Genomic DNA, 25,164 nt, shown 5'->3' with positions numbered 1-25,164 from the left:
AAACTAATTGCTTCCGGGGATTAACGCTCAATTGAAATGTACCGATATGCGCTAAAAAAGATTGGTGAGATCGGGCTAGGTGCAGCACTAGATTTAGTCAAGAATGAAGATATTCCTTCTCGACCAATGGCGCATGCTTGGTTACCAAGAATTCCCTTACATCCTGAATCCATACTTGGAAGACTAAGGGAATGTAGTCCCCAACTATCAACCACCGACTGCAAGATTGGTAGATTGGATGAGTCTTATGATGGTCGGAGACATGCTGTATTCGTACTAAACTCCGACTGTCTCGCAGACCTCAACAGTTGAAACGGAAGGTCTATAGAAGCGGTGGGTTTGGTGAATCAGGAGACTACTCAGCAGTTGTTGCTGAACACTTGTCTGAGGAATTATCGATCACATCGCTAATGTTTGGGGGATTGCAGGAGACTGACAATCCCCACCATCGAGACAGCAGGGGAAGGCATCGAAACGGGACCTGATAAGCCCTGTTTGGTTGGTCACCCGGTTGGACAAGGCTCAAGGTGTGCGCTAGCGGCGAAGGACGCAACTCAAAAAGTACTTTTTTAGTATCAGCTAGTGAAGCATCTAAGGAAGAATCGTCCACACTGCAAGTGTCCAATGTTCTAAAGAAGAGTGGTTCCACTACTTTCTCACCTGCACCTGGATGCGTACGGAAACTCATCTTGATCTAACGAATCTTGTGAGGATAAACTCCTGGCGAAATAAGAAGACGAAGCTAACACAACAGTTCTGAATTCTACAATAACTATGATCCGGTTTCTACAGATAAACCTCCACCATTGAAAGGCCGTTTCGGCGGCACTAAAAGTTCTCCTGATGGCAGGGGGATTCGATGTGGTTCTTATCCAGGAACCATGGGTGTGTGGAGGAATGGTTCGTGGACAAACAATTCCGGGATTTAAACTACCCAAGTGCAGTTTAAATCCTGCAAAGAGTAGTCCAAATGTTTATCTTCTTCCGTCGCTAAGCACTGAAGACTCAGTAACAGCCAGCCTTGAAACAAATAAGTCTTATTACTAGCTGTCTTCCCTTTGTATGGCAAACGATTCAGAGATGCCGCCTTCAAACCTTAACTTGCTGGTTGAAGCCGCTTCTGGAGGAAAAAAGAAAACTGTTCAACAGGGCTAAAGCCGCAAGAGCACCACATGGTTGGGACATCTATAAGGCTGAGCTGAGAAAGGTTCAGAACAAATCTTGGGTGGAATTTTGCAGTTTTGTGGAGAATACATCTGAGACCTCTAGGCTGAGAAAGATTCTGTCCCCGAGACCTATTGCGGTGGAATATTTTCAGAAGTCAGATAATGGATGGACAAGGTCTAGTGAGAAAACACTAGAACTACTCATTGTTACACATTTCCCGGGAAATTCTCAAACGGACAACGTGGCGCCAGAAGGGGTTGTTGCATTTGCCTGACCTATAACGCTATATGGTGTTGTGGTCTGGTGGACGGCGCATCAAAAGTCCTCCTACTGTTCAATACTTAACCGGATCAAAAGGACGGCTTGTTTGTGCATCACAACCGCACTGAGGCCACTTATAATGCCTCTAGACATTGTGGCTAGACAAATTGCTGCGACCACTGCCGTGAGGCTTAGGGAATTTCCTCTTTGATCATGTGGCGGCTACGGACACTTTGTCCGATGTTCCTGGCAGTGTGGATTACACCCTACCTATGCCGCTTTTTGATAAAAAGCACTGTACCACTATTTCTGATAGATCCGATTGGAACTACGACATCCCTGGTAATAAAAGTTATATAGACTTCTATACGGATGGTTTCAAAATAGACGACCAGGTGAGCTGTGGGGTGTACTCCAAAGTTGTAGAACTGGTTATATCGAAAAGTTTACCCAATCACTGCAGTGTGTATCAAACAGAGATTCTTGCAATTAAGGAAGTGTTGGAATGGCTATGATATAAAATCATACCGACGATTGATATAAATATCTTCTCAGACAGTCAGACAGCCATTAAATCCCTGGAGAATGTATTTCTGAACACATAAACCGCCCTCGACTGTCGCAGATCTCTCAACGAGATGGCTGAACAGTTCAAAATTCACCTGTTCAGGGTGCCGGGCCACAGAGATATCCCAGGGAATTGTAAAGCGGGAACTGGAAGCTGTTGGTGTACCTCTAGCGACATGTAAGCTAAGTTTTCAGAATCAGGCCCGAAAGGCAATGTGGGGGTTGTGAATATTCCAAAATTATTTGGCTCAATTTGAACTTGAAGAGGTCTACTACTTTGATGTCGCTTGCTAGAATAGACGTCTCAGTCATTGTATCCGTCTTTAGAGGTCACTGTTTGATCGGAAACATGTTGACAGAAAGAAGGTAGCAAGTAACATATTTTACAGAAGCTGTGAGTACGTGGAGAAAGAGGAGACTATAGATCAACTGCTGTGTGCATGTCCTGAACAGGCAGTCAGAGGCTACAGCCTCTTTAGGCTCTCATTTTTTTGAAAACTTATCTGATTTAGCGGATGTGAACATTTGCAAGTTGTTGGGCATTCTAAAGCGATCTGGATGGTGTAACGATAGAAACTATTAGGCATCTTCTCTCTTGCTCCTGAGGTATAACAATGGACGAAAACGTCTAGTGAATCTGATGTCATTTAACCTTACCTAAGACGAACAGAGAACCAAACCTAAGGGATAAGGAAGTAGGCTTGCCAGATGGTCGACTATGATCAGTTTTATCCCGATTTTCAGTGGCTATCTTGACTCCCGACTATTCGACAAAAAATATGGGAAAATCCGACATTTGAATCTGTTGTAATCACTCTACAGCCTTCAAAAATTGAGATATTTAGCTGAAATTTGGCCCATCTTTTTGATGCACGCTGGTTAAGTTCTTGAACGGACTAAATCGGACCATATTTGGATATAGCTGCTATGTAGACCGATCTGCCGGTAAAGGTTCTAATGCCCATAAATGCTTTATTTTTTATCCGATTTCGCTGAAAGAGAGAGTAGTCTTAGGCCTCCCGAAATGTGACCCTAATATGGTTTAGATCGGACAATATTTAGACATAGCTGCCATATAGACGATCTACTGGTTAAGGGTCTAAGGCCCATAAAAACCGCATTTATAACCCGATTTCGCTGAATATTTAAACAGTGGGTTATTTTAAGCGCCCAATATCCGACCTTAACATGGTTCAGATCAGACTATATTTAGATATAGCTGCCATATAGACCAATCTGCCTATAAAGGGTCTGAAGCCCATAAAAGCTTTATTTTTTACCCGATTTCGCTGAAATTTGAAACAGTGAGCTATTTTTAGCCTCCCAACATCCGATAAAACTATGGTTCAGATGGGACTATATTTGGATATAGCTGTCATATAGACCGATCTGCCGATATGGGATCTGAAGCCCATAAAAGCTTTATTTTTTATCTGATTTTGCTAAAATTGGAAACAGTGAGTAGTTTTAAGCCACCTAACATCCGTCCCAAATATAATTCAGATCGGACTATATTTAGATATATCTACCATATAGATCGATCTGCCAATTAAGGGTCTTAGCCCACAAAAGCTGCCTTTAATACCCGATTTCGCTGAAATTTGAAACAGTGAGTTATTTTAAGCTTACCGATATGCGGCCTAAATGTGATATAGCTGCCATATAGACCGATCTGCCGATTAAGGGTCTGGAACCTATACAAGTTTTATTTATTACCTGATTTCGCTGAAATTTGAAACAGTGAGTTTTTGTAAGCCTGCCCACAACCAACCTAAATATGGTTCAGATCGGACTATATTTAGATATAGCTGCCATATAGACCGATCTGCCGATAAAGGGTTTGGTACACATAAAAGCTGCATTTATTACCCGATTTTGCTGAAATTTGAATCAGTGAGAAGTTTTAACCCTTCCGCCATCTGATCCCAATATGGTAAAGATCGGACAATATTTAGATATAGCTGTAGTATAGACCGGTATTCCGATTAAGGGTCTGAAGACGATTACAACTTTATTTAATACCCGTTTTCGTTGAAATTTGAAATAGTGAGTTGTTTTAAGCCTCCGGACATCCGACCCAAATATGAATCAGACCAAACTATATAGATATAGCTGTCATATAGACCGATCTTCCAATTAAGGGTGTTATTCCCATAAAAAACGAATTTATTACCTGATGTTGGTGAAACTGTTACTTGCATAAAAGTTCTCGGGGCCTGAATAAAATATGATCGAGACCAGCCCCTATTTAGATATAACTATGGATATAGTAGTGGAGTTATAATAAAATAGGATGATTATTTTATTGTTGGTGGTGGGTATCCAAAGTTCGACAAGGCCGAACTTGTAGTATAGAGTTTCCAGACTTCATGCTTTGAGAACCTGGCAAGCCTATAAGGAACTGTGTCATTCTGACAACACTAAGTTAACAGTCAGGCTTGTTTGTGAACTGCCTTATTTTTATACCCTCCACCATAGGATGGGGGGTATACTAATTTCGTCATTCTGTTTGTAACTACTCGAAATATTCGTCTGAGACCCCATAAAGTATATATATTCTTGATCGTCGCGACATTTTATGTCGATCTAGCCATGTCCGTCCGTCCGTCTGTCTGTCGAAAGCACGCTAACTTCCGAAGGAGTAAGGCTAGCCGCTTAAAATTTTGCACAAATACCTTTTATTAGTGTAGGTCGGTTGGTATTGCAAATAGGCCATATCGGTCCATGTTTTGATATAGCTGCCATATAAACCGATCTTAGGTCTTGACTTCTTGAGCCTCTAGAGGGCGCAATTCTCATCCGATTTGACTGAAATTTTGCACATAGTGTTTTAGTATCACTTTTAATAACTGTGCTAAGTATGGATCAAATCGGTCCATAACCTGGTATAGCTGCCATATAAACCGATCTTGGGTCTTGACTTCTTGAGCCTCTAGAGAGCGCAATTCTTACCCGATTGGAATAAAATTTTGCACATTGTGTTTTGTTATGATATCCAACAACTGTGTTAAGTATGATTCAATTCAGTTCATAACCTGATATAGCTGTCATATAAACCGATCTGGGATTTTGACCTCTTGAGCCTCTGGAGGTCGCAATTCTCATCCGATTTGACTGAAATTTTGAACATAGTGTTTTAGTATCACTTCTAATAACTGCGCTAAGTATGGTTCAAATCGGTCCATAACCTGGTATAGCTGTCATATAAACCGATCGTGGGTCTTGTCTTCTTGAGCCTCTAGAGGGCGCAATTCTCATCCGATTTGAATGAAATTTTTGAACATAGTGTTTTAGTATCACTTCTAATAACTGTGCTAAGTATGATTCAATTCGGTTCATAACCTGATATAGCAGCCATATAAACCGATCTGGGATCTTGACCTCTTGAGCCTCTGGAGGTCGCAATTATTATCCGATTTGCCTGAAATTTTGTACAACGAATCCTCTCATGACCATCAACATACGTGTTTATTATGGTCTGAATCTGTCGATAGCCCGATACAGCTCCCATATAAATCGATCTCTCTATTTTACTTCTTGAGCCCCCAAAGGGCGCAATTCTTATTCGAATTGGCTGACATTTTACACAGGTCTCCAACATATTGTATAATTTAATTGTGGTCTAAACCGGATCATATCTTGATATCGCTCTAATTGCAGAGCAAATCTTTTCTTATACCATTTTTTGCCTAAGAAGAGATGTCGGGAAAAGAACTCGACAAATGCCCTCCATGTTGGAGGGTATATAAGATTCGGCCCGGCCGAACTTAGCACGCTTTTACTTGTTCTTATTTAACTGAGCATGTGTAAATTACATATTCGATAGGAATAACGCCCGATTAAATTTCTTAGTTGGTAACAACAGATGGCAACTCTAATACCTCTACTATTATTTAAATATTTGGTGAAACAAAAATAATATAGCCATTATTTATGATTATTTTAATACATATTTTTTATTTACACAATTACCCGCAATACACATATGTACATAGATACAGATACACTGTTATCTTCATATCTCCATATACATCCATCTATTGTGTATTGCAATTTGTTATAAACGATGCTAATTTGTTGTGCTTTTGAGATCTAAGATTTATTTTATAAATTTAGGCTATTATACCACTTAGCTACAATTTTATTTCGATTTCGAATTCTTCTCATAGAGATTGTCACGCACCACATTTAATGTGACTCCATTCTCGAACTGTAACACCAAAGCTTTAGGATCGAAATCTTCTTGAATGGGTGTTTTACTGCATGTCTGCACGCGATAATTCTTAAGGAAATGTACCAGACCCAATTTGGTCTGCAGTAGTCCAATGCGACTGCCAATACAATTGTGGGGTCCTGTGCCAAAGGGCATATAAGTTGTAGAATTGTTATTTAGTTTCTTATTCTCCGGCGAAAATCGTTCGGGATCAAACTCATTGGGATTGGGCCAATACTGAAAGGAAAATAATTAGACAATATTAAGAAATCAGTCAAACGAATGTTGATTTCGGCTGAGACGAATTTATATAGCTAACATTTCCCTAACTTACCTTTGGATCACGTTGTATAGCAAATATGGGTATATACACTGGCATCTCATCGGGTAAGGTGTATTCATAATAGGGTTTCAGGCTGAACCCCTTGTGAATTCCAGCCGGCCTTTGATGTTGACGATCCAAAAATGGCAACACCGGATACAAGCGCAAAGTCTCCTCGACCACCATATTTAAATAGTTCAACGATTGTATATTTTCATAAGACAAATGGCCAGATTTTTCCAAGGCAAGCGCATTCACAATTTCACTTCTCAATCTTTCTTGCAATTCCGGTTTCTTGGCCAATTCGAATAGAGTAAAGGCCATGGTTGACGACGAAGTTTCAAAACCTGCCGTTAAAAATACTGCCGCCTGAGCCACCAGACAATCTTGATAATCTTTAGGGTTTATTTTATTGCCCTCCAGGGAAGCTTCCTTTTTCAAGGCCACCAAAATGTCTATGAGATCATTGCGTGGAATTTGAGTACGTTCACGTTCCCTCATCACATGATTGATGGTTGAGCGCAGAAATTTCGAAAATTCAGGGCTGAAAATTTTAACACGCAGCAGAGACACCAGTTTGGGTAGAAAGAAGGCCACCGAGAAGTCAAAAGCTCTGGGCAGGGTAAAGAGGAACATATTACGACACTGAGAACGGAATTCACCATTGGGATTGGTAAGACTATTGGCATTGATGCCAAAAGCTATTGTCGATATGAGGTCGGTGGTGAATGAGGCACAGATTTCCTTAACTTCTGTGGTAAAATTATTGCCCTTCAAGTACAAGTGCTCCTCCAATCCAGTGGCCACCTTAAAAAAAAATGTAATGAGGAAAGAAGTGAATTAACAAATAAAAGCGTGGTAAGTTCGTCCAGGCCGAATATGGTTCAGATCGGACTATATTTATATAACAAGTAAAAGGGTGCTAAGTTTGGCCGGGCCGAATCTTATATACCCTCCACCATGGATTACATTTGTCGAGTTCTTTTCCCGGTATTTTTTTAGGCAAACAAAGGATAAACAAGGATATAATAATCATCCTATTTTATTATAACTCTACTATATACGTAGTTATATCTTAATAGGGGCTGGTCTCGATCATATTTTATTCAGGTCCCGAGAACTCATAGACAAGTAACGCTTTCAGATAATAAATCAGCTTTTTATGGGATTAAGACCCTAAATTGGAAGATCGGTCAATATGACAGCTATATCTATATAGTCTGATTTGACCCATATTAGGGGCGGATGTCGGGAGGCTTAAAACAACTCAGGGAGGCTTAAAACAACTCACTTTCAGCCAAATTGGATAAAAAATAAAGCATTTATGGGCTTCATACACTTTATCGACAGATCGGTCTATATAACAGCTATATCTGAATTGAGTCAGATCTGAGCCATATTTTGGTCGAAATATACCAGAAGGCCTAAAATTTCAGCGAAATTGGATAAAAAATAAAGCTTTGATGGGCTTCAGACCCTTTATCGGGAGATCGGTCTATATTGCAGCTATATCCGAATATAGTCCGATGTAAACCATATTCGGGTCAGGTGTTGAGAGGCCTAAAACTACGCACTGTTTCAAATTTCAGCGAAATCGGTTAAAAAATAAAGCATTTATGGGGAGATCGGTCTAAATGGCAGCTATATCTAAATATAGTCCGATCTGAACCATAGATAGAGGCTCAAGAAGTCAAGACCCCAGATCGGTTTATATGGCAGCTATATCAGGTTATGAACCGATTTAAACCTTATTTAACACAGTTGTTGTAAGAAGATAATACGTCATGCAAAATTTCAGCCAAATCGGATAAGAATTGCGCACTCTAGAGGCTCAAGAAGTCAAAACAAAAGATCGGTTTATATGGCAGCTATATTAGGTTATGAATCGATTTAACCCATGCATAGCAGAGTTAATGGAAGTCATAACGAAACACGTCATGACAATTTTCAGCCAAATCGGATAGGAACTGCGCTCTCTAGGGGCTCAAGAAGTCAAGACTCAAGATCGGTTTATATGGTAGCTATATCAGGTTATAGACCGATTTAAACCATACTTAGCATAGTTTTTGGAACTCATAACGAAACAGGTCATGCAAAATTTCAGCCAAATCGGATAGGAATTGCGCCCTCTAGAGGCTCAAGAAGTCAAGATATCACATCGGTTTATATGGCAGCTATATCAGGTTATGGACCGATTTGAACCATACTTAGCACAGTTATTGCAATCCATAACAAAACACCTCTTGCGAAATTACATCCACATCGGATAAGAATTGCGCCCTCTAGTGGTACAAGAAGTCAAGGTCCAAGATCAGTTTACATGGCAGCTAAATCAAAACGTTGACCGATATAGTTCATTTACAATCTCAGTAATAACAATATAGATAAGTATTTGTGTAAAATTTCAAGCGGCTAGCTTTACGTCTTCGAAAGTTAGCGTGCTTTCGACAGACAAACGGACGGACAGACAGACGGACATGGCTAGATCGTCTTAAAATGTCATGACGATCAAGAATATATAAACTTTATGGGGCCTAGAAGCATTCGAGATGTTACAAACAGAATGACGAAATTACTATACCCCATCCTATGGTGGACGGTATAAAAATTGAATTTTTTAAATTATGTTTAAAAGTTTCCATTCATGTCATTAAAAAGAAAATAAAATGCAGCTTAGGAAGTAAATTTTATTCTGTTTAAAAATAGTCAGCCTAAGCAAAAAAAAAAAGAAAAAAATTCTACATTGCTTTTTATGTGATGCATTGTTCTTATCTTTTGAAAAATCTCAGAATTAATGACTGTAGATGTAAAACAACTGCCTTCATTATGTTTTTTTTCATTACATTTGTCAATTGAGCACATAGCGGACAGGTTTATTAGTTAATGTCAATGCTCTATTATATGTTAACTGATGGTAAGTGTCTGTTACTATAGTAAGTAACTGCTATTATCACGATTTCTATCACCTCAGCGGGTAGAGGAACCCCCTTTAGAGGTAGGCTTTCCAAACGTATTGAACATAACGGAAAAAATTACTGTTAGACACTCCACATGTGCTTTGATAACAGATTAAACAAAAATTAAAATTAGAAGGTTAGATTGAAAAGAGGATGCAGATGTTAATCCGCCCCATGTCACTATGGACAGTAATTTTGTTGTGCGCTCTAAATACCAAAAAAGTAACCTCGAAAAAGAAAATCTAATTGAGGAATTACGTGCTACTTACAAAATCTTTAATTGTATTCCATGCCACTCCCCTAAGTTGGTTCATGTCTGGTATAGTGTCCCCACCTAAGTGCCGGTATCTGTTAAACGCGAAAGCCGGGCGATGACAAAGGGAATGCTCGAACGTCTCATCATCTTCCCCACATGCTATCACTTGCCGCAACGATCGTAGTCCTATATGTCCCGTCACGATACCAATAGCTATACTGACCTCTTTTTTACTTACTTTCAGCAATAACCTCGTCTTCTCACTATCCCCCATAGGGTTTTCGCCGTCCTACCGACCGTTTCGCTGTTCCACAGTGTTGCATGCGCATTAGTCGCCCACGCTCTTAACTCGGACTGTGTCGACCCGAAAGGCTTAGGTTTAACCAAGTTTATTGACGGCAGTCCTCTGGTCTTCACCGTCAAATCATCTGCCCTTTATTGCCTGACACCCAAACGACGGGGATTTTGCTATCCTCAGAGAAGGCGTTAATCTCCTTCTTACACTGCAAGACTGTTCCTGACCTTACCGTCCTGGTTAGTATTGGCCTTATGGCAATTTTACTTTTCGCAAAGATGTTCAGACTCGATGCCCTTGCATTAGCACCACACCATCGCCCGGATCTCCGCCTGTAGGACCGTTTTATGGTCAGGCAGTCTAAAACAGTTCTCAGTCCCTGTGTTCTCAATGTAGACCCCCGGGCCCACTTTGTCTTCTAGCTTTAATCCATCCGTGTAACATGATCTTCCAGATGGCAATACAAGTGTTTCGTTAATCCAAGACTGTGTCGCTGGCAGGAGTGCCTCGCACTCGCCTCAAGGTTCATGACAGGTATCCGATCGGAAACTTCTTCCCTTCCTTACAGGTTCCCTATTGTCGCCTCGATTATACCGCGATGGTATGAGCTGTTCCCATTCTTAATCCATTTTCCCATCGCCTTAAGGCTCATAGCCGCAGTGGCTGCCTTACACTTAATCTGTATGTCAATGGGTCGGATATCTAGAATAGTCTCCAGTGTCCTAGTGGGCGTGGTCCTCATCGATCCGCCAATGCCAAGACAACATGTTCCCTGAACCTGTTGTATGGTCCTTATGTTGCACTTTTTCTCCATAGTAGTCCACCAAACTACTGAGGCGTAAGTAAATATGGGTCTAATCATGCTCCTGTAGAGACAATGGACTATCCTCGGATTCAGGCCCCATTTCGAGCCTACGTCTACATAGTGGCCAACATCTGTGAGCCTTCTCATTATGCTCCTGAATGTGACACTTCCAATTCAGTTTTCTGTCCAAGATCATACCTAAGTATTTGACCTTGTCAGATATCGAAATCGTCCTATTGAGTAGACGTGGTGCGTTAAATTTTCCAACCTTCGTCTTCCTCGTGAACAGGCATATTTCAGTCTTCTCTGGGTTAACATTGAGACCTCTGGGTCGGCCCCTCTACATAGCTCGTTCGGATCCTTACTCCTCAGAAGTATTATAATATCGTCTGCGTAACAGACGGGTTCAAATCGCCCCTAAGTCAGCATCCGTAATAGGTCATTTATGGTGGTCACCCATTGGAGTGGCGAAAAAATACCCCTCTGTGGCGTGCCTTGTGCCACTTTCTCCCTTATATTTTTGCCATGGGACACACAATTTATCCACCTGTTCCCTAGCATATGGTTTATCCAGTCTCTAAGGACAGGATCCACCGGGTACTGGTCTAAAGATTGGATCAGTGTGTGGACCCATTGTTAAAAGCCCCCTCGATGTCAATGCATACCGCTAGGGTGTACGTTTTGGCATCGAAGGATTCTTCTATTTTATGCACAACCTCGTGCAGGGCAATCTCCACCGACCTTCCCTTGACATAGGCATGCTGTTTGTATTTGAGCAGTGCGCTGGATGTCCTACTCTTTATCATGCTGTCCACAATACGTTCCATGGTTTTGAGTAGAAAGGACGTAAGGCTTATGGGTCTGTAGGCCTTTGGTGTCGCATAACTTGCCTTGCCGGGCTTGGGTATAAACACCACCCTTGCCTCCTGCCAGGCTTTCGGAGTATATGCAAGTCCTGGGCACGCTGTGAAAATTTTGGCCAGATGAGGCACCAGATAATCTGCTTCTTTCTGTAGTAACGCCGTAAATATTCCATCAGGTCCGGGTGACTTCAATGGTTTGAAGCTCCTCAAGGATTCATTCACCATAAATTCCGTTATAATAAACCTTCGATCAACATCATTATTCCAAGATTCCGGTGCCTCCGTGAGTCCCGTCGTATCCTGTGGAATATGGGTTTTCATCAAAAGCCTCAACATGTCCTCCGTTGTCTGTGCTCTCACTCCCATGTCGTCTACTAAAGTTTCAGTTTGGACATGGGTTTTTGAGAGAAACTTTTTTATCTTGGATGCTTCATTACCGCTATCGACCTGTTCGCAGAAAAGCTTCTAGGAGACACGTTTTCCCGCTCTGGTTATCCGATTGTATTCCTTGAGGCGTGTGTAATACACATCCCAATAAACTTCCGGTTTTTTTACGACGTGCTCTGTTAAAAAGTCTGTGGACCTCTTTCCCAATATTGCGTATCTCCCCGGTCATCCAGGGTTTTTCTTGAGCTGATTTCCTTTCCCGAGGAGGACAACTATCTTCGTAGGACCTAACCAGTGCAGTCGTAATCCTGTTGACATTTTCGCCAATGTCTTCTGTGCTTGGACAATTGCCGAAGTGTTCTTTTGAGTAGCCTTTCGAATTTTGTCCAGTTGGTTTTCAACTTATACCTTAACTTAAAGGGTAGGTGTAGGGTATTATACAGTCGGCACCGCCCGATTTTTGCCCTTCCTTACTGGTTTTTGACACCAAAAACGTCAGGTATGAAAGATGGGAGAACCGATTTAAAAGAATTTTTGTTTGCTCCATGAAAATAAACCAAAGATTTTTGCCGAATTTGGTCTAAATTGGATCACGTTCGGATATGGTTGCTATGTAGGCCGATCTCCCGATTTAAAGTTCTTGGTCCATAAAAGGCTCATTTATTACTTTGTGTGAAATTTGGAACACTGGGTGTTTAGAGGCCTATAATTTGTTATTCCAAATTTCAACGCAATTGGAAAAAATGCACTTCTATGGGCTCAAGGCCCTCAAATATCTAAAAATGGTTCGAAATGGACCATATTCGGTTTAGATGCCGAGTGAACTAGCATTACTCTTTCTTTAAAATTTTAGCGAAACCAAGCAATAAATGTGGTTTTTATAGGCTTAAGACCTTAAACCGAAAGATCGGTCTATATTGGTAGGATGTCGACCGATCTGGATCATCTTCGCCATGGATGTTAAGGATCTCAACGCAACACACTGTGCTAATTTTCAAAATCGAGATCTAAATGCGCCTTTAAAGGTCAAAGAATTTGATTTGGTAGATCGGTATATATGACAGCTGTATCGTTACATATATTGAAAAGGCTAGTACAAATCACTGTGCCAATATCGAATAAAAATTGGCTTTTATTGGCCTTATACCTTAAATCGGTCTATATGGAGGTTATGTTAAGACATAGACCGATCTGAACCATATTCGGCACAGAAATCAAGGAACTCAATAAATCGGATAAAAAAAAAATCGGTTTTTTTGGCGTTATACCTTAAATTGGGAGATCAGTCTATATGGGGGCTATATTAAGATATAGATCGATCTGAACCGTATTCGGCACAGTTATGAAGGAACTTAACAAAACGGGTTGTTTCAAGTTTCCAGTTTTGCTGAAATTTTGCATTTATTGATTTGATGTAACTTCCGACCAATGTGCCTAGTATGGTCTAAATCGGTTAATAACCTAATATAGCTGTCATATAAACCGATCTCCCAATTTGACTTTCTGAGCCTCTGGAGGGCGCAATTATTACTCGATTTGCCTGAAATTTTTGAGGTGTTTTTTTTCTATGACTCCTTTCTTACAGCCGTGACAAGTAAGGTCCACATCGGTCAATAACTCCCAATTTGACTTTCTGAGCCTCTGGAGGACGAAATTATTACTCGACTTGCCTGAAATTTTGGAGGTTGTTTTTTTTCTATGACTTCTTTCTTACAGCCGTGACAAGTATAGGTCATATATATTTGAAAAAGTCAGTCAAAGAACTTGACAAATACCGAACTTAGCACCACCACCGAAGGATGGGGGTATATTCATTTTGTCATTCCGTTTGCAACACATTGAAATATCCATTTCCGACCCTATAAAGTATATATATTCCTGATCTAAGACGATCTAGCCATGTCCATCTATCTGTTGAAATCACGCTACAGTCTTTAAAAATAGAGATATTGAGCTAAAACTTTGCACAGATTCTTTTTTTTCCATAAGCAGGTTAAGTTCGAAGATGGGCTATATCGGACTATATCTTGATATAGCCCCCATATAGACCGATCCGCCGATTTGGGGTCTTAGGTCCATAAAAGCCACATTTTTAATTTGATTTTGCTGAAATTTGGGACAATGAGTTGTGTTAGACCAGTCGATATCCTTCTTCAATTTGGCCCAGATCGGTCCAGATTTGGATATAGCTGCCATAAAGACCGATCTCTCGATTTAAGGTCTTGGGCCCATAAAAGGCGCATTTATTGTCCTATTTTGCCAAAATTTGGGACAGTGAGTTGTGTTAGGCTTTTTGACATTTTTTTACAACTTGGCCCAAATCGGTCCAGATTTGGATATAGCTGCCATATAGACCGATATCTCAATTTAAAGTCTTGGCCCCATAAAAGGCGCATTTATAATCCGATTTCACTGAAGTTTGACACAGTGACTTACGTTAGGCTTTTCCGTGTCGTATATGGTTCATATCGGTTTATTTTTAGATATATTGGGTTGCCCAAAAAGTAATTGCGGATTTTTCAAAAGAAAGTAAATGCATTTTTAATAAAACTTAGAATGAACTTTAATCAAATATACTTTTTTTACACTTTTTTTCTAAAGCAAGCTAAAACTAACAGCTGATAACTGACAGAAGAAAGAATGCAATTACAGAGTCACAAGCTGTGAAAAAATTTGTCAACGCCGACTATATGAAAAATCCGCAATTTCTTTTTGGGCAACCCAATAGCTACTTGAAAGACCAATATTTAGTTATACACAATTGAATAATGACTTGTACTTATTAGTATTTGGTCCAAATCGGAAAATATTTCGATATAGCTGCTATGAGACATAATATATGCGATTTTCATCGGATTTTGGCGAAAGGTGGTTTACATATATACCCGAGGTGGTGGGTATCCAAAGTTCGGCCCGGCCGAATTTGACGCCTTTTTACTTGTTTTTGTATTAAAATCTTCTATTCAAATTTTTTAATACCCCTATAATCAATCGTTTTAGATTTGCATGTTCTTTCTTCGCCCTACTCACCTCCAACATCAGCGGATACATTTGCTTCACCTTGCCGCTCGTGAAGACAGGCGATATTTTCGTTCTCAACTCTTTCCAATAGTTGTTGCGTGCAAAGAACAAATTACTGTTGCCCAACACATCGCCGTGCGGATCGCACTTTCCATAGCGATTAGTAAACAAATTGAAATCTTTTATTAATATCGATTTAATCAACTCCGGCTCACGGATCACCAGGGCGGGTTGATGGAACATATAAATGCCAACGACGGGCTCATCTTGCATCTCCGGCAGATTGTAGAGCTGTGAAAGATGTAATCCAATGCTGGTCTTTAAGCTAAAGGCCTCCTTGGTATTCCCAATCAACATGGTGGGCTTGGCAAAGGGAATGCCATGGCGTTGCCAATAAGAGTAGGTGCGGCGACACCACAAATACACAGCAGTCAAAAGGATGGTAATGGCCAAAAGGATATTTGAGGCAATCATTTTTTACTGCAGTGATGTTCTTTTGGTAGTTTAATCCTTGAGGTTTTTTTTAAGGTTACAAATGTAGGTTGCAAGGTAAAGTTCGATTCTGATCTTATCTTATTTTATACAGATTTTTATATTTGGTTTTCTTAGTTTTTTATAACAATAACTAACTTTCTTTTAACAACAATCTCTGTAGTTTTTTATATTTTTTATTGTTTAACACATTCAATAGTCTCGGAGAAATTCTTCCACCGGAATTACTTAACACTCCGGTAGATGTTATTTTTGCAAACTAAACGACCGCCAAGCATTTCGTGAAACTTTTATAGCATTTTTACAAATGACTTGAAATGCTGTCTCTTTTGTCAGGGATATACATCAAGAATTTTAAATTACTAGAAAATGCTTGATTTAAAACAAAAGTTTGTTGGCATTTTTATTAAAATGGAATATTTGGTCAACATTTGATTATAATGAAAATAACAGCGTTTGTCAGTTGTCAGACCCATATTGCTATATGGTGTTGCTAATGGGTGGACGTCACATAAAAACTCCACCTACTTTTCAATATATAGCTGGATCCTAGCCTGACTGTGCATCCCAGTCGCTGCACTGTGGGAGAAAATCGAATAAAAACAAAACAAAACATTGGGTAAGCAGGCTAAGTCGCCCAAACTTAAAATTGCTTTAATTTGATATCTAGAATTTCATATTGTTTTTTTTTTGAGAAGATCGATTGATAAATGCGATAGCAAAGGCCTTATAAGTGAAACTCGGGAGATTCATATATATGGGAGCTATATCTAAATCTGAAAAGATTTCTTTGAAAATCATCAGTCGTCCGAAGAGTTATAAGAGAAACTCGCGACAAATTTTGTAAGGATTGAGCATTAGTTAAAGTCGGACGAAAATATATCTGCAAACTAAATAAAAAAGGATTGTGAAAATGTTAGAGAAAATCTGGAAAGAAATTAGCAGACAAAAGATCTAAAAGTGAAAATCGGGTGATATGCAAAGCTATGTCTAAATCTGAACGGGAGTCATAAGGTAGATTAGCACAAAGAATCGGTTAATAAATGATCAAATTATTTCAATACTAGTCTAAATCTGCCGAACATATATATGGGAGCTATGGCTAAATCTGAACCGATTTCGACCAAAATCCGCACTTTTGTGGAAGTCGCAGAAGAAAGTGTAGTGCAAAGTTTTGAGAAGATCGGGTGATAAATGCGCTTGCAAAGGCTCTAGAAGTAAAAATCGGGCAATACATCTATATGGAAGCTATATCTATGGTTAGGTTGAAAAGAGGGTGCGGATATTAATCCGCCCCATTGCACTATGGACACACACCTAAGCCAGTAATCGGCTTTTTGTGCTCTCTAAATACTAAACATGTAAAAGTGTGCTAAGTTCGGCCGGGCCGAATCTTCGGAACCCACCAATTGGTTTTGGCTAAAATATGACAGCTATATCTGGTTATAGAGAGTCATAACAGAACACTATATGCAAAATTTCAACGAAATCGGATAAAAATAGCGGCTTGTAAGGGCTCAAGAAGTCAAATCGGGAGATCGGTTTATATGGGAGCTATATAATGTTCTTGACCGATTTAGACCGTTGTTGGAAGTCATAACAGTGAACTATGTGCAAAATTTCCGTCAAATCGGACAAAAATTGGGGCTTCCAAGGGCTCCAGAAGTCAAATCGGGAGATCGGTTTATATGAGAGCTATATCAGGTCCTTGACCTAGACGAGATTTGGCACAGTTGTTGGAAGTCATAACAGAACACCACACGCAAAATTTCCGTAAAATCGGACAAAAATTGAGGCTTCCAGGGGCTCAAGAAGTCAAATCAAGAGATCGGTTTAAATGGGAGATATATCAGGTTCTTGATCGATTTGGACCGTACTAAGCACAGTTGTTGGATGCTATAACAGAACACTACATGCAAAATTTCAGCCAAATCGGATAAAAATTACGTCTTCCAGGGGCTCAAGGAATCAAATCGGTAGCTATTTCCAAATCTGAACCGATGTAGCCCATTAGCAATCCCCAACGACCTACATCAATATTAAGTGTCTGTGCAAAATTTCAAGCGGCGTTCTACCGATATCGTGATTTCGACAGGCGGACGAACGGACGGACATGGCTATTTCGACTCAGAATGGCGAGAATATATATACGATCAAGAATATATATACTTTTTGGGGTCCTAGATCAATATTTCGAGGTGTTACAAACGGAATGACTAGTTAAGTATACCCTCATCCTATGGTGGTGGATATAAAAAATAACCTCGAAAAAGAAAATCTAAGTTAGAAATTCGGTGTTACTTACAAAATCCCTAATTGTTTTCCATGGCACGCCCCTAATCTTTTATTGTGTCCCCTACTAAATACTGGTGCCTTTAAGCCGCGAAAACCGGACAAGGACATAGGAAATGCTCCAACGTCTCATCATCTTCCCCAAATGCCCTACACATGATACCACTTGCCGCACCGATTTGGCATAAGCGAGCTCGTAGTCCTATGTGTCTCGTTATGAGACCAAAAGCTATATTGACCTCCTTCTTACTTCCTTTCAGTAATAGCCTCGTCCTCTCACGATCCGGATCGCCCCATAGGATTTTCGCCGTCCTACCGACGGGTTCGCTGTTCCAACTCGGACTACGTCGACCCGAAAGGCTTACGGTTAACCAAGTTTATTGACGGCAGTCCTCTGGCCTTAACCGCCAAATCATCTGCCTTTCATTTCCTCTAACTCCGTTATGGCCCGGCAACCAAACAATTCGGATTGTTCCATTCTCAGAAAAGGCGTTAATCTCCTTCTTACACTTTAAGACTGTTCGTGACCTTACCGTCCTGGTTGTTATTGCCCTTATGGCAATTTTACTGTCCGCAAAAACCGTTTACGGATCTCCTCCTGCAGGACCGTATTATGGTCAGGCAGTCTAAAACAGATCTCAGTCCCTGGGTTCTCAATGTAGGAGCCCCAGTCCCACTCTGTCCCCTAGCTTTGATCCATCCGTGTAACATGATCTTCCAGACGGCAATGCTAGAGTTCCGTTAGTTAATTAATTTCGTCATTCTGTTTGTAATGCACTTCAACTAAGTTTATTTTTTATAAATTTTTAGCAGAATCCAGGGTGGTTGGTTCCCAAGATTCGACCCGGCCGAACTTAGCACGCTTTTACTTGTTTTTTACTCCATATGTCCCCTAAACTCATGCAAGAATTTTTTTGCACAGCAAATTTATTAATAAATGTCGATTTTGAAACCAAAAGAGGTACTTTGTGGATTTTTGTAAAAAATTCGTGCAGAATTTTTTTAGTTTAGTTCTCTTTTCTATTCGTTTTTTCTTACAATTTTTTCAAATCGGACCGCAAACAAAAATTTGACAGTCCAACAAATTTTCGAAATACCGAGGTGACTACCTACTTTTTTCGGTTCTATCCCACTGTGCGCTGTGAGAACGATACCAATGGATGCACTGAATTGAATGCTACTCTTAATGCCTCTGGCCATTCCGGCAAGACCAATTACCTTTTTTTTGGTCAAGCAGCGGCAACAGACAGGGTATTCTCCTTGATTCAATCGCTTATATTCCAATATGGATAACATCGTTTGAGAAGCTATTTTTATTTCTAGGAAATCAAAAAGTAAAAGGAGATGAATATGGGACTATAGACCGGTTTGAACCATACCTTTTGGATGTCAGAACACTACGAGCAAAATTTCAGCCCAATCGAATAACAATTGCGGCTCCCAGGTGCTTGAGTAGTCAAATCGGGAGATCGGTTTATATGGGAGCTATATCAGGTTATAAACCGAATCGGACCATACTTCACACGAATATTAGGAGTCGTATTAAAACACTACGGAAGCTACCGTAGCGAAGAGGTTAGCATGTCCGCCTATGAAGTTGAACTCTTAGGTTCGAATCCTGGCGAGAATTTCTGAAAAAATTTTCAGCGGTGGTTTTCTCCTCCTAATGCTGGCAACATTTATGGGTACTATGTAAAAACTTCATGATTGAGCTTAAACTGCAATCGGACTGCACTCATTGATTGTGAGAAGTTTGTCCCAGTTCCTAAGTGGATTGTTCATGGGCAAAATGGGCTATCAGAACCAGGGATTCGGAGCAGACCTATTTTTGTAGAAGCGGGAGTGACATTTTTTGAACTCGGAGCGGAGCGATTTTCAATCTCAAAATCTGCTCCACTCCAACTACCCTTCGTCCCTTTCGTCATAATCCACAGCTATATCGAAATATGATTCGATTTGGACCAAATTCGGTACGGACATTGAGTGGTCTAATAAATAAAAGTCACTGTTCAATTTTGTAGAACAAAATATTTGTCTTTTTGGTAGTTATATCCAAATAAAGACCAATCTGAACCGTATAGGACACGGATATTGAAAAGCCTAACATAAGTCACTGTCCCAAATTTCAGCAAAATCGAACAAAAATTTCGCTTTTATGGGTCCAAGACCTTAAATCGAGAGATCGAACTATATGGCAGCTATTGTATATCCAAATCTAAACCGATCTGGGCCAAACTAAACGAGGATGTTGAGGCGCCTTACACAACTCACTGTCCCAAATGTCGGACAAAAAATGCGTCCGCTATGGGCCCAAGATCTTAAATCGAAAGATCGAACCATATGACAGTTATATTCAAATCTGAGCCGATCTGGGCCAACTTGATGAAGGATGTCGAGTGACCTTACATAGCCCAAATTTCAGCAAAATCGGATAATAAATGTGGCTTTTGTGGGCCCAAGACCTTAAATCGGCAGATTGGTCTATATGGAGACTATATCAAGAAATAATCCGATAAAGCCTATCTTCCAACTAAACCAGCCTATGGGCAAAAAAGAACATGGCCAGATCGTCTTAGATTTTTACGACGATCAAGAATATCTATACATTATAGCGTCGGAAATGGATATTTCGGTGTGTTGCAAACGGTATGACAAAATTAATATACCTACTTTCCTATGGTGCCATATAGACCGACCTACCGATTTAAGGGTGCGTGTATCACCCGATTTTGTTGAAATTTAGAACAGTGACATCCTATCGACATCCGCAACAAGTTTAGTCCAGATCGGACTATATTAAAATACAGCTGCCATATGGACCGATCTGCCAATTAAGGGTCTTAAACCCCATTTGCTACCCGATTTCGCTGAAATTTGGGACAGTGGGTTTCATCTCGTTGTTCGATGAAATAGCTGTATTATAGACCGCATTTGTTACCCGATTTCGCCCCTCATTGTCCGAACTGAGCATAGTCCAGATCGGACCAAATTTGGATATAGCTGCTATATAGAGCGATATGCCGAGGGTCTTAAACCCATAAAAACCCCTATTTTCCTATTTCGCTGAAATTTAAAGCAGTGAGTTGGAATAGATTTCCCGTTGTCGAAACCAGATCGGACCATAATTTTATATACATTTAGAACATGGAGGCCACCCGACATCCGAACCGCGCATGGTCCATATCGGACCATGCTTGGATATAGTTCCCATATGAACCGATAATTTGATAATTTTAAATGGAATGAAGACAATTATCCCAGTTAAGACTATAGCGGCTAAATCTGACGACAAAAGTTGGTTTAACCAGACTTGCAGAGATGCTGTCAGATCGAAAAAGGTTGCATTCAGGAACTGGTGCTTGGATAAAAATGCCAATACTGAACTGTTGCGCAAACAGGCAAGATCTTCGCATGTCAATGTGCTTAGGCGCGAAAAATTTCTTTACGAACAGCGTCTGCGTACTAAGGTTCTTGCTTCTACACGGGGAAGTAAGAGCTTTTGGTCGTTCGTGAAAAGAGTAAAGGGTAGTTCTTCATCTATTCCAACTCTTGTTAGGGATGATCAAACGTTCACTAACCCGGTTGATAGGCTAACCTGTTGGCTGATATATTTGCTGGAAATTCTTACCTACCGGATAGCAATCAACCCCTCCCCTCAATCGAAAATGTATCTGGCATCATGCCCCAAATATTTTTTCGAACTCGTGGAGTTAAAAGGGTTCTTGAAAATCTAGACTTAAATAAATCCCCGGGCCCGGATGGCATATCAACACTTGTCTTACGCAAGTGTTCTTCGACGCTCGCTCGTCCATTACGCAACCTTTTCAATCTTGCCTACCGTACGGGAGTCTTCCCAGTGCGTTGAAAGGTTGCGAACGTTCAGCCAATACCCAAGAAGGGTGAGGCAAACAATTCTGCGAATTATCGGCCAATTGCGATATGCTCCGCTCTCTCCAAGATCATGGAGAGCTTGGTTGATCTCCATCTAGCGAGGTATTTAGAGTCTAATGACCTTCTTAGCAACCAACAGTATGGGTTCCGCAGAAATCGCTCTACGGGAGACTTCATGGCACTTCTGTCGGAACGTTGGAGTCGTTCAATCCACCAGTTTGGTGAGAGTAAGGTTGTGGCTCTGGATATCTCCAAGGCATTTGATAGGGTCTGGCACGGTGCACTGCTATCAAAGCTTGTCGCATTTGGTATCGGTAATGGCTTCGTTCGATTTATTTCGAGCTTTCTCAGAGAACGCCCTATTCGAGTCGTTATAGATGGATTCTTATCCAATGAGCGCAAATTGACCGCAGGTGTACCCAAGGGCTCTGTTCTTTCTCCTTCTCTTTTTTTAATTTTCATCAACGATCTGTTGGGTCAGCTATCGAAACCGATCTACTCATTTGCGGATGACAGTAATCTCTGTCATTGGTACTCATTCGGCCATAGGGCAAGTCTTCGAAAGATTGAGGACAAGAGGCGGGTTATGGACAATACCCTTTGCCAGGATTTGCTAGCCATTTCTGAGTGGGTTCGAATGAATCGAGTAGATTTTAATGCACAGAAGACTCAGTGCTGTTTGTTGCCACACAAACGATTCGCTGACCCATTACGATCATATTTGTCTATCAACGGTGTAGATGTTGAGCAATCAGAAGCTCTTGATATTCTGGGCATGAAAATACAAAGTGATGTTCGTATGGGCTAAACATGTATTCGAAGTGTCGAAAGAAGCATTTAAGTGTTTAGGCTTCCTTAAACGGTGTAAGAATTACTTCACTCCGTCTGATCTTTTTAACATCTACACCACTTTTATAAGGCCGAAAATGGAGTACAACTCACATGTATGGGCTGGAGCTTCAAAATCATCCCTGGAGCTATTGGGCCGTGTACAGAGGAGAGCGATGTCGCAATGTGGGTTGTTTGGCGCTGATATTCGTCTTCTAATTCCTGATGTAAGGATGTATGTCAGGGATGCTAGACATTCCAGGAACTCCCACCCGTTTGTAATTGATTGGCCAGCAGACCGCACAATGCATTATAGAGAGAATTCTTATTTCACCCGAACCGTTCGTATGTGGAATCGACTTCCGGCTAATGTTTTTTTCTCCCACTTTGACATCCAAAGATTTAAGACAAATGTCAATAAGCACTACATTTTCCCCCCTCCAATTCCAAATTTCCTCTCGCCAACGCAATGCACTGCATTCGTAGGGGACATCCACTGCGTGTTGGCTGACAGAAAAAAAAAATTGCCCATTCTTGGACATTGATATAGAAGCAGGATAATAAATATATGCACGGTGGTGGGTATCCAGAGTTCGGCGTGACTAAACAAATTTCGACAAAGTCCGACCGTCTGACATTTCTATTCTACATCTCCCATGATTAAGTTTGTTCATACTCCATACTTGCATATAAAACCTGAACGGGCATCTCTATTGCCACAATGTTAACAGTAAGACACTGATTATAGCCCTGTATGGAGCAACAGCGTATCATGGCGATGACCAATGCAAATACATTGTTCGCTGTTACACAAATCTTGAATATATAACATCTAATGTATTAACATGCGTCAATTACGTATTAAATTGATATATAATTTTATTTTTGTTTTTTTTCTGGGACAAACTACAAATCAATACAATTCGCTGGCTGACTGACTGTCCATCATCTGTCATTTAAATTCTTTACAATTAAAATTTTTTAGAATTAGCAAAAAACCCAAAATTTTAATATGGTCCTAAGATATAGTTACCACCATATTGCATGTTGTATACTTATTAAAAATTAAAATAATAATATATAATTGTCAATAATTGGGATGAATTAGGGAATAAAAACATTAATTATTTTTGAGAATTATAATTTTAGTATCATCTACGCATTACTATGTGATCTTTACATTTCGATTTGAGTACAATGTGGAACGAAAAAAAAAAAATAAAAGAAAAGCTAGGTGAAATACAAAAAAAGTAGGTCACAATGAACGACCCTTTTGTTGGCGTCTGGAAAGTTTACGACTCATCTTTAGTTTAAGTATAAAGGGAAATGGCGAATATTTGCTGTGTTTTATTTACCAGTCCAGCGGATTCGCTAGCTTATGGATAAATAAAACACTCTTCCCGCTTAATGCTTTTTTTTAGGAAGGAGTCAAGATATATTCATTTACAGGTAGTGGCAGTTGCCCAACAACAAAATATTGAGTACACTTTCTGTCAAAATCGGTGATTAGTGCAACTCTGATTTTGTGTAAACTAGATCGCGTAATTTTTCGTTGATTGTGTGTGGAACGAAAAAAAAAAATAAAAGAAAAGCTAGGTGAAATACAAAAAAAGTAGGTCACAATGAACGACCCTTTTGTTGGCGTCTGGAAAGTTTACGACTCTTCTTTAGTTTAAGTATAAAGGGAAATGGCGAATATTTGCTGTGTTTTATTTACCAGTCCATCGGATTCGCTAGCTTATGGATAAATAAAACACTCTTCCCGCTTAATGCTTTTTTTTAAGGAAGGAGTCAAGATATATTCATTTACAGGTAGTGGCAGTTGCCCAACAACAAAATATTGAGTACACTTTCTGTCAAAATCGGTGATTAGTGCAACTCTGATTTTGTGTAAACTAGATCGCGTAATTTTTCGTTGATTGTGTGTGGAACGAAAAAAAAAATAAAAGAAAAGCTAGGTGAAATACAAAAAAAGTAGGTCACAATGAACGACTTTTTGTTGGCGTCTGGAAAGTTTACGACTCTTCTTTAGTTTAAGTATAAAGGGAAATGGCGAATATTTGCTGTGTTTTATTTACCAGTCCATCGGATTCGCTAGCTTATGGATAAATAAAACACTCTTCCCGCTTAATGCTTTTTTTAGGAAGGAGTCAAGATATATTCATTTACAGGAAGTGGCAGTTGCCCCACAACAAAATATTGAGTACACTTTCTGTCAAAATCGGTGATTAGTGCAACTCTGATTTTGTGTAAACTAGATCGCGTAATTTTTCGTTGATTGTGTGTTATAGTTCTTAACTATAATACGCACACACAACCAAAGATATATTCATTTACAGGTAGTGGCAGTTGCCCAACAGCAAAAAATGAATACACTTTCTGTCAAAATCAGTGATTAGTGCAACTCTGATTTTGTGTAAGTTACTAGATCGCGTCATTTTTCGTTATTTGTGTTTATGGCTCTTAACTATAATACGCACACACACAACCAACATTTGTTGAAAGATATTGTACTTCGCAAGAAAAAATTGTACTCAGCTGTTTACG

General features: G+C 40.0%; 1 protein-coding gene across 2 annotated transcripts; it reads right to left on the bottom strand.

Moving 5' to 3' along the window:
• Window positions 1–6,068: 6,068 nt before the first annotated feature.
• LOC106090575 (cytochrome P450 6g1) lies at window positions 6,069–15,843 on the bottom strand. Of its 2 annotated transcripts, none has more exons than XM_059368390.1 (3): window positions 9,757–10,155; window positions 6,543–7,337; window positions 6,069–6,445 (listed from the first exon to the last, which is right to left on the bottom strand). In XM_059368390.1, the coding sequence occupies exons 1-3, from the start codon at window positions 10,015–10,017 to the stop codon at window positions 6,137–6,139; spliced, it is 1,365 nt and encodes a 454-aa protein (XP_059224373.1). In that variant the 5' UTR covers window positions 10,018–10,155; the 3' UTR covers window positions 6,069–6,136.
• Window positions 15,844–25,164: the final 9,321 nt, after the last annotated feature.

Source organism: Stomoxys calcitrans, chromosome 5 (assembly GCF_963082655.1).
Source record: "Stomoxys calcitrans chromosome 5, idStoCalc2.1, whole genome shotgun sequence".
Classification (NCBI taxonomy): Eukaryota; Metazoa; Arthropoda; class Insecta; order Diptera; family Muscidae; genus Stomoxys; species Stomoxys calcitrans.
Note: the sequence above shows the minus strand (reverse complement) of the source record. Positions and strands in the feature narration are given on the sequence as shown.